The sequence below is a fragment of the Lepisosteus platostomus genome, chromosome 7, assembly GCF_059453375.1.
Source record: "Lepisosteus platostomus isolate fLepPlt1 chromosome 7, fLepPlt1.hap1, whole genome shotgun sequence".
Lineage (NCBI taxonomy): Eukaryota > Metazoa > Chordata > Actinopteri > Semionotiformes > Lepisosteidae > Lepisosteus > Lepisosteus platostomus.
Genome location: NC_142617.1, coordinates 4,157,647 through 4,167,746, shown reverse-complemented (window position 1 = coordinate 4,167,746; position 10,100 = coordinate 4,157,647). Strand labels below are relative to the sequence as shown.

At 56.7% G+C, this 10,100-nt stretch overlaps 1 protein-coding gene across 8 annotated transcripts; it reads right to left on the bottom strand.

The window, feature by feature from the left end:
• Nucleotides 1-16: 16 nt before the first annotated feature.
• Nucleotides 17-8,801, bottom strand: zdhhc23b (zDHHC palmitoyltransferase 23b). Of its 8 annotated transcripts, XM_088638569.1 has the most exons (6): nucleotides 7,360-7,846; nucleotides 6,943-7,058; nucleotides 4,613-4,761; nucleotides 3,394-4,029; nucleotides 2,709-2,876; nucleotides 17-1,986 (listed from the first exon to the last, which is right to left on the bottom strand). In XM_088638569.1, exons 3-6 carry the CDS (start codon nucleotides 4,744-4,746, stop codon nucleotides 1,716-1,718), a joined length of 1,209 nt encoding a protein of 402 aa, XP_088494695.1. In that variant the 5' UTR covers nucleotides 4,747-4,761; nucleotides 6,943-7,058; nucleotides 7,360-7,846; the 3' UTR covers nucleotides 17-1,715. The 8 variants fall into 8 exon arrangements, with proteins under 8 accessions (XP_088494695.1, XP_088494699.1, XP_088494701.1 ...); XM_088638573.1 differs by lacking the exons at nucleotides 6,943-7,058; nucleotides 7,360-7,846 and adding an exon at nucleotides 8,460-8,799 and having other exon boundaries at nucleotides 17-1,950; XM_088638575.1 differs by lacking the exons at nucleotides 6,943-7,058; nucleotides 7,360-7,846 and adding an exon at nucleotides 8,460-8,797.
• Nucleotides 8,802-10,100: the final 1,299 nt, after the last annotated feature.

Sequence of the window (10,100 nt, the reverse complement as noted above, 5' to 3'; positions counted from 1 at the left end):
TCAGGGAAATCCACTGTGGAATGAAAATGATTTTTTTTATTACAGCTGAAGACACTTTTAGAACAAGGCACTGTTTAAAAAAAGCGGTCACCATCACCACTTGTTTGAAGTAATAGCATTTATTAAGCTAGCCATCACTTACAATAGCCCTCAGTTATTTATTAGGAGTTCTTAAATATTCAAGTTTAGTTTATTGCACTTATATATTGTATTTATACAATATTATTACAGTATATTTATTAGTTACACATTTACATAGTAGCATACATAGATAAAAATACTAATTTTCTACTATATAAGCAAAATCTATTCACACTGTGCTATTTACTATTTAGTAGATGTAAATATATACTGGCATATAAATGGTATTTTTTCATAAGAACCGAGTGCCACTCACCAGTTACACCCTCCTCTCTTCAGGATATGTTGCAGTCCTAGAAGTAATCACTCACAGGCAAGTCACTGGGTTCAACATGTCAGATACACTTTTCAAGTAAAAAAACACTCTCCTAAGGAATTGGTCCAGGACAATGTGACAGGATAATTTTTTTCTAAATATCTGATTTTTTTAAAACAGCCAGCAGACTCAATTCTATACAAACAAAACCTCACCTGTACCTCTGAGACCTATGGTTTGCTTAGTTTACACCACCAGTTATGAAATGAATCTCAGGTAAACCACAGGTATAGGCTGCTGATTAGGAGTACATTTCTGACAGCGAGTACTTGGAAAACAGTTCTCCTGCAGAACAGAATCTTATTTTTCCTGCTGCACAAGCACCGACAAGCACAGCCTGTAACAAATTAGTCTTTACCATCAAAAAAGTAAAGCAACAGTTTGAAGGTTTAGCACTTGTGTATTGAGCAGTGGTGCTGCAGCGCCCTCTAGTGGCTGTAAGTGTTGCAGTCTTTATCGCCTAACAACATCGACAAAGCCAGACCTACTGTAGCAGCCCAATGCTTTACTGATTACGCGGTGAGCACTGTATCTCCTGTTTCTAGGTTTAAGCACCAAACCCTAGAATCAGGACAAAACATTTCAAGCCATATTGGAATTCCTTTCATCTTCTGCAGCAATGAATCAACACATCCTCAGCCTAAACGCGTGCAACGTTCAAAACAAGCTTTCCTTTTCTGTCCCATTACTGTTCAGTTTTGGTGCTGTTCTTTGACAGCGCAGAAGATCCTGGGACTTCTCTCTCTCTTCTCCAGATCTTTGGCATGGTCGAAACGGTGGCCAGCAGGAAACGGCAGGTTCTGCCGCTACACCATTTGTGGTCTTGTGGGATATCTGAGGAACGGTTCCACTAGCTGGGGGGTCCGTTGTTGAGGGGCTCACTTCGACTTTCCAGAAAGTGCAGGGGCAGACCAGACACAGAATGCGTACTTCATTAGTCTGAAAACACTGTGCTTCTTTTGGCGGCTGGGCTGGGCCGGAATCCGTGTCCCGGACCTGCCCCACTCCGAAGTGAGGAAGCCATTGCCTGCTCCTCCCCACAACACCACAGTCACACGGGGCAGCCGTCCTGACTGAACGACTGCAGGAGGGGCGCAAACGCGCTGGGACTCCGCCAAGCCTGTCGTGCGTGATGTTTGTTAATTTTTTTTTTGCATATTGGGAACGGATAAAAAGTACTTCTGCCGTTTAAGTGCTTATTCCGGACCGCATCCCGGGCGCCGGTCCCTGTCACGGCGCTGCGAGGAGGAGTCCGCTGCTACACGAGGTCAGCCAACCCCGGGGGGGGGGTCGCGGCGCCGCCCAGGGACAGGAACTCGAGCCAGTTGTGGCGGAAGCCCCGCGAGTACGCCCCCGTGTCCACCACGAGCCCCCAGAGCAGCCGGCGCCCCGTCTTCTCGCGCAGCGCCAGCCGCGCCTCGCGCTCCGTCACGTTGTAGCTGACGTTGATGAGCTGGACCACGAGCAGGTGCAGCGTCCCCCCCGTCACGAGGCTGCAGTACCAGGCGCAGGTGAAGCAGAGGGCAGAGCTGTCGCAGCAACACGGGGCAGCGGTCAGGAGCCGGGGCGGGATTAGGAACGGGGGCAGAATCAGGAGTCGGGGCAAGAGTCGGGGCGGGATCAGGAGTCGGGATGAAGAGCTGGGGCAGAATCAGGAGTCAGGGCAAGAGTTGGGGCAGGATCAGGAGTCGGGGCGGGATCAGGAGTCGGGATGAAGAGCTGGGGCAGAATCAGGAGTCAGGGCAAGAGTCGGGGCGGGATCAGGAGTCGGGGCGGGATCAGGTGTCGGGATGAAGAGCTGGGGCAGAATAAGGAGTCAGGGCAAGAGTTGGGGCAGGATCAGGAGCCGGGATGAAGAGCTGGGGCGGGATCAGGAGTCGGGGCGGGATCAGGAGCCGATAGAAGAGCTGGGGCGGGATCAGGAGCCGGGATGAAGAGCTGGGGCGGGATCAGGAGTCGGGGCGGGATCAGGAGCCGATAGAAGAGCTGGGGCGGGATCAGGAGCCAGGGCGGGAGCCGGGATGAGGAGCCGGGGCGGGAGCAAGTCCAAGCACCTTCACCAAGACACACACACACACTCGCCTTCCAACAGGAACGAAATTCACAACCGCACACAGGAGCGCATTTTATCCGTCTTCATAATACCTCCCAAGACCTCTACAAATGAGCTGGCGCAGTCTACGCAGCTCGGGGCAGTCTGCCCGGATCATGAGTGAGCCTCGCTGTTCGGGTTCGGACGCCCCAATCGTACCTGTACTGCTGGTACACCCCTGGGCAGTAGAAGAGGGCGACGAAGACGCTCTGGCGGGGGCACAGGGCGGACAGCGTCAGGCTGATGCCGTAGAGGGAGGTGAGCAGGAACAGCAGGATGGTGAGCAGGAAGCAGTGGTGGTTGGCCTGTCCCACGCAGCTGTTAATCCTGGCAACACAGCACAGACGCACAGTGAAGGCCACGGCCCCCCGTCCGGTCCGGCCGAGCGAGGGCGCCACCGCAGCTGGCGGGCCGGCGCGGGAGGAGAGCGGCGGCGGCGGCGAGAACGAACGCGCCGGCGGGTGGCTGTGCGCTCTCTCTGCCCTCTCTGCGTGCCACGGGCAGGCCTCGATCGCACCCCCAGGCCCCCCGCAGCCCGCTGTCCTCGGCCCTCGCTGGCGACACCGGGAGCACACCTGAACCCGACATCGCTGCCCCGGAAGAGTGAGAGCCACCCGTTCTGCTTCACTTCCTCCTCGGCGCAGCTCTCGGGACTCTTGAGCCGTCCAGCTGGGATGTTTCTACGGGACCTTCCCAGGTCTGCAGCCCTGCGTGCAGCAGCATGGCTTCAGCAGCCCGGGAATCTCTCTAGGGCCTGCGGAAGTGCATCGATCGTCCGCCCCCCCCCCACAACCCCATCCCCCAGCGGCGGAGCCAGCAAACCGGCCCGGAGCCCCGTACCCACCACACGCAGTGGTGGTCCAGGCGCCGGACGCAGGCCGCGCAGATGCGGCAGTGCCCGGCTCGGGGCGGGCGGACCAGCCTGCAGGCGGGGCACCAGTTCCTTCTGAGGCGGTCGGCCGAGGACGAGGGCGGGGCGCCGTCGGCGAGCAGGACGTCGCGGCGCGTGCCGTTGGAGCCGGGCGGGCGGTCGGTCCCGGCGCCGGGGGCCGGCCGGAGGTAGCCGGGGTCCCTCTTGGTCCGCGCCAGGGCCAGCAGCGTCAGCAGCACGCCCGCGGTGACGGCGGCCAGCTGCAGCGGCCCCGCGCCGCCCCGGGGCACGATCTCCGTCAGGAAGAGGTAGTACATGTAGGCGAGGGAGAAGAGCCCCAGGCTGAGGAAGAAGAGGGTCCGGCCCTTCTTGCGGTGCGTGACGTAGTAGTACCACAGCACCAGCACGGGCAGCGCCGTGAGCACCGCCAGCCCCAGCAGGACGTGCAGCGCCGCCACGTGCAGGGAGACCGGCAGCAGCGCGAGGGGCGGCACCACGGTCAGGTCCAGCTTCCGGGCTCCGGACGCCCACGGCACGCGCAGCCGGTCCGACACCACGCCCAGCACCCGCGACACCGCGTCGGAGCCCACCGGCTTGCCCCGCAGCCACCTGGCGCACAGCACACAGAAACAGCGGGGCGGGTCAGCGGGCGAGGAACCCCAGCAAGCGCCTGTCCGCCGACCCTGGGCCACGGATCCGGAAAGAACACAAACATCGAACCAGCAGGGGGCGCACAGGTGAACAGTCTTTCACTTCTCAAGCCAGTCAGTCACCTCCCCACCCCGAGACTCACTGCACCTCCTGGACACCTCTGCCAGCGGTCAGATGGGCTCTGAGAGCGCACCTGTACTTGCACCTGTTCTGTCACCCCCACCCATCACTCCCCACAGTCCAGACTCCGCCCCCTCACCTGCCAACCCCTATAGTCCAGACTCCGCCCCCTCACCCCGTCAACCCCTAGTCCAGACTCCGCCCCCTCACCCCGTCAACCCCTAGTCCAGACTCCGCCCCCTCACCCATCAACTCCTAGTCCAGACTCCGCCCCCTCACCCCATCAACCCCTATAGTCCAGACTCCGCCCCCTCACCCGTCAACCCCTAGTCCAGACTCCGCCCCCTCACCCCGTCAACCCCCAAGTCCAGACTCCGCCCCCTCACCCACCAACCCCTATAGTCCAGACTCCGCCCCTCACCTGTCGCAGGCCTGGTCCAGGTCCTCGCAGTCGCAGCAGCAGGCCAGCAGGTGGCTCCTCTCCCCCTCCCGGTTGACATACTCGCAGCAGCACAGGGCCTCTTCCTCCGGTGGGCGGCTGGCCTTCCTCTTCATGCTGCCCTCACGCTCCTGCGCGGGAGAGACGGCGCACAGCTGAGGGGGGCGGCAGTAAGGGAGCTGCCCTGGGGCTCTCCGGCTCCCGCTTGCCCACCTCGGGCCTCTCGCCCACCGCCCGCGCCGCGCCCGGAATCCGCCGCGCGATCCGGCCCACGGCACCGCAACAGCCGAGTCTCTGACACCTACCGACACTTCCCCAGAACCAGGCCGCACCAAGACAAGAGAACGCCGACTCGTTCTGAGTAGCTGACCGATCCCAGCTATCTCTCCGGAGAGAAGCCAGGGTCTCGGCCCCCAGCTGCGCAGCTCGGTCCACCGGCCTCTGTGCCAGAACCGGGCCCCCTGCTCTCTTTAGGAGGCCTGTTTCCACACGCTCGCTCTGGCTCAGGTTTCACGGCCGTTTCCCAGTTGGCTTCGTCAACGTGCCGGGAGGATTTCCGGCGCTGGCATCACCCCCCCCAGTCTTCTCCGTTCAAGACCAGGAGGAATCTGTTCCCCAGGCTGTCAGCGTGGGACATCCCTCCACGTCTGTTTGATTTCTTTCTCCCCTTACCGCAGTGACACACAGTGCCGTGGCGATGAAACCCCACGCAGACGCAGGGCGTTTCTACGGAGATGGCCAGCGTGGCCCTGTCGAGCTGCGTGCTCTCAACACGCGGGCCTCGTCGCAGCTCTCAGTTCGCGGCGCTCGGTGGGAATTCTGTTGCGGCAGCCGGAGCCAGACAGTGACCGGTGATCAGACGGAAACCAAGCCTTTCCGTTCACACCTCTCACCTCTTCAATCCCAGCAAGAGTTCGGGTCGCAGCATGAAACGCACACGTCCGTGCAACCAGATACCATCACGAACAGAGACAGCGGATCTACCCTGAAACGGCACTTGAAAAGCCAAACGCAAAATCCCACACATCCTTTGCTTTGAGATTATTCATATTTTCAGCTCTGTCGTGTTTACTTATAATATGCTCCCCTCCTCAGGACGATCTAGAGCAATAAATTCAATAAGGATACTATTTTCCTAGTGAGACCGGTAGTCTCATCGGTCAGGTGCTCTCGGTCTTTGATAGCTCTGATGCGTTTTTTCCTAGAAACCTGAGAGCGGACTAGTGGCCCAGCAAGGTGTGTGTTACAGCAAGGGACACCTGCAGCCCGGACACAATCCCCTGAGGGAGTCGGGCAGACACCGCCTGAGCCGAGCTCCGTCCTCGCGTGACAGTAAATTGGAGTTGTGTCTGGCCGTGAACCTGCAGCCAAGAGCACCTGGGAGAAACTGTGCAAAATGAGATTAAAAATGCCAGAATCCCGACAAGTGAAGCACAGCGATTGTTCATAATAGTGTCCTCTATTCCTCTCTCTGTGAAACAAGGTTGCTGCTCCCAGCAGAGACAGTCACTAACTAGGACGAGAGTTCATTATTCCCCCCCTGTACACCGGATCCTTTCAGGAAGCAGGCTCAGTGTGTGCTAGGAGTGGTTTATGCCTGGGACAGCACGGGTGTCTCTTCCAAAATGACTCTCAATAACAGGCTGCCACCCCCACCCCCCATTAAAGTGGAGGATTAAAGCTGTCTAGTGCTGCTGCTATTCTTTGCCACAACTGCGTTTCTGCCCCAGGGTGGGCTGGCCGTGCTCAGAGACCTCCCCGCTCACAGTCCCTCTTCCCACAGCAGGGCTCACAGTCGAGTTCATGCGCTTTTTAAGAAGAATGTACCTCACGCAACAGCGGGGGGCTGGGCTTTCGATGTGAACATCCCAGCATTTTAAGGTATGAATCGCCAAGCGAAATAACTCGACACTAAAGCCACTTTAAAGCAAATATGTATAACGAGAAGGAGTTCCAAACAGTGAGTTTTTTTTCCCGGGCACATTCCTCTCAAACACAACCTCCGCACGTTGCTCTTCAGAGACCAGACCTCCTCCAAGATCCACGAGTGCTCTTAGACACTACTTGGACCTGACCCGCTAGTCCTAAAAGTACACCGGCTATCAAATTACACACCCGCTAGACGATGTACTAAAAGCGATGCCGTTAAAATTAGATCAGGAAATGCCGAGCGTCAGTCAGTCGTGGGTTTTACCGGCTACAACTCCTGTCCGGCCGAAGACCAATTCAACTTTCGCTTTCCGGACACCGGCTTAATGAGACCGAGGCCTCTCCGCCTCCCTGCCTTCCCTAGACGCGGGTTTTGACTTCACCTTTATTTCGGTGGACACTTCTCCTCTGGGTGTTCCCCACGTCCCGAGGAGAGAACAGGCGGCCGAGTTAAAACAGCGTAGTTGATGTTGTTGGGTTTTTTTAAATAACCTCCCTCCTGAAACAGAAATTGTGTAGTCTGAACGTTTTGGAAGTGGAGCATTTGTGCGCGTCAGAAACACCTCTGCAAATAATTAAGTAGGCTGTCAGCCGTGTTAATTCATCACTTTCAGTCGGTTTCCTTTTAAGTTCCTTAAAGTCACTCTTGAAAAAAACCAAACAAACCAAAACATCCTTTGTATTTCCCTTATTAAACCTAAAGGCGATAACACACACATAGTCCCGGAAGCAAGAGGAACAACAACAGTCTAAGACACAACCTTGTGATAAAGGAAGAGGTTTTTTTTTTTAGCATTTACCTTTTATCCCGGATCAGTGCTTCACAACTAGACTGCAGTGGGGAAATGCGTTCACCACCGCTTAGCCGTCGGTGCCACGGACCCACGCACCCGGCCGCCCAGGTCACAGGTGCGCCCAGGGCGGGGAGCGATGACGTTTCTCTCACCGGGCCCACGGCACAGCCTCGCCGTGACCTCTCCCCTCAGAGTATCTCCCCTGCCCTCACCGAGAGAGAAACCTCCTCCCCGTCGAGCAGGACTGGGAGATACAGAGTTTATTCTCCCCACCTCGCCCAGAGACCCCACCACCATCACACGCTTCCCCACAACAGCCCTTTAGAAAACAAGCAGTCAAGTTAAAGTGTGAACGACCGCAACCCGCGATTCACAGAAACAAAAGAGAGCGCTTAAAATAACAAATGCACAAGTTCCCCCCCCAGTGTCTCAGATTGTACATACAGCATTCAGAGTCTTGTTTCGCGAACCAAACGCGTGTTACTCAGCACTGTTACTTTACCGCGCCGTATGTATCCTTCTGTGCGATCAACACGGGGGAAAAAAAAAGTTGCTCCACTCCACGCCAGGAAGCCGTCTTGCTGCTCGGGGCCGGGGAGCAAACTTCCTCACTCCTGTTGAATTATTCATCGCGGTCCGGGGAGAGGCAGGGCAGCAGACGGGACTGCGGCCGGGAGACGCGATGCTGTCTGCTGCCCTGGTCAGTTCCTGGACTACCGGAGGCGCGTCTGCAGGACACGTCAATGCAGCCCCACTCGAGGACGGTGATGGGTGGACAGGGAGCCCGGGGGCACTTTTCGCTGCGATCTTGGCGTGGAGACTCCCCGCCGCAGACAAATGAGAGAGACAGCAGAGAGCCGAGACTTTGACGGATCTATAAGCGACGTCTGCTACGCCTCTCTCGCTTTCCAACCACATACTGTAACTACCCCTCCCTTCCCTTTAACGGAAACTCCTGTGTCCACAGCACAGGGCACCGTGTCCTCACACCGCGCAGGCAAAAAGTTGGCACCCGAGTGCGACGCGAGCGCCGCACGGCACGGCACGGCACGGCTCTGCAAATGCGCGCAGGGGTTTGTCATCACGAGCACAAAACATCCACCTACCGACTCTGAATCCCGCGACTTGTTGCATATTTTCTCTGTCCGCAGGCGATTCTTAAAAACTCCAGTACCGCATATGGAGGGCGGAGGGGAGGGGACCGGGGCTGGCTGCTGTCTGCTTTCGTGCGTGCGTGCGTGTGTGTGTGTGTATCTCCAGCCGAAAGCAGGAGTCACCTTTGCGATGCCGCCCCGGGTAATAATGAGGGGAGTGACAGCCCAGAACACGCACGAGGGTCGGGTCCCCGCGGAGGGGACGAGCAGGAGTGGAACCCGTCTCCCCCGCGAGCAGCCCCCGGCACGCCTGGGCCAGCCTGCTCTCCCGGCTGGTGGCAGCGCTGACCCTCCCCGTGACGTCAGGAAATAGTAACCCTTTACTCTCCACAGGTGTGTTCGTGTCCTGGATCAATTCCCTTTTTTACTCTCCCTCCCCTCTCTCTCTGCCCCTCATATTGGTGCGGGCATGAACATACCCGCGGTGTAAAAACAGTTTCTCTGCTCTTGCCAACAGTCTCCCTGTCTCTTAACTGGCGTTATCGGGGTTCCTCGGGTCATGAAAGGTCCGGCTGTAGAATGGTTTTCTTTTTGTTTTTTTTAAGGGGTTATATTAATGGTACTTCACCGGCCTTACCCGGAATGTGTGTGACGTGTTACTGTAATTGCCCGCCCCGGAGCAAGCAAGGTGCCCCTTAGCCTTTGCTACACAGTTTGCAAGCAAAATCGAGGAAAGTGCGAGTACTGGACTCGGACTACCTCGTGTGCCCCGTCTCCTGTATAACCCTGATCCGAGAATGGGTTTACAACAGCAAGGCATTGTGGAGAGAAAGTGTCACACACACTTATATATATATAACACACACTGAAAAGATTCCTGGATTCTCCTTCGCTTGTGCTGGAGGTGTCGCTTATAGCGGCCATGCGCACAGAATTGTGAAGACACTCGGCTGCTGTCCTTGTTACTGACCTCGATTGTTTTTAACACGAGGCAGAATGTGCCAGAGACTCATTCCCGAGCGCCAGATTCTCCACGAAGCGCGCCTGGCGGGTTTCCAGTGAAACAGGCGGAATACGCTCAGCTGGGCTGAGAAACGCAGGAGGCCCGTCTGTCTCTGGGGGGACCAGCGACGCCCCCTAATGCTTTAGTGGGCACGGAATATTTTCTCTAGAAGGTGAAGTGTAGGTGATGAAATCTGCCCCTGCCCTCCTGCGACACGAAGGAGGGCCGGTAAGAGGAAGGCACAAGATGTTGTCGCTCGTAAGAAATCTCTTTTAAAGAGCGCCGTCTGGACCCAGGAGCCAAGAGAAGTGAACAAGTCAAGTGAGAACGTGTCTGTATGCTGGTTATGTCCCCAGTGGAAGTCTCTGGGTACCTGGCAGGACAGGGCTAAAGACATCGTGTTACATGCCAAGCTGTGGAAGATGTAGGCCCTGTGCATTTGAGATACATGCACTGCATGATTGCATTCCCTCCATGACTGCACTTTAAAGGCGTGTTCTCTTGCTGCTTAAGTAAGACCCAGTAAACCCTGATGCCTGAAACTCATTCTGCGTGGCTTGATGAAAATAGAAATTGCCGTATCTCAAGAACGGACGTGTCGAGCGCCTTTCTGATGGACAGGATCCTAGGACAGGGAAATGCTGATTTAC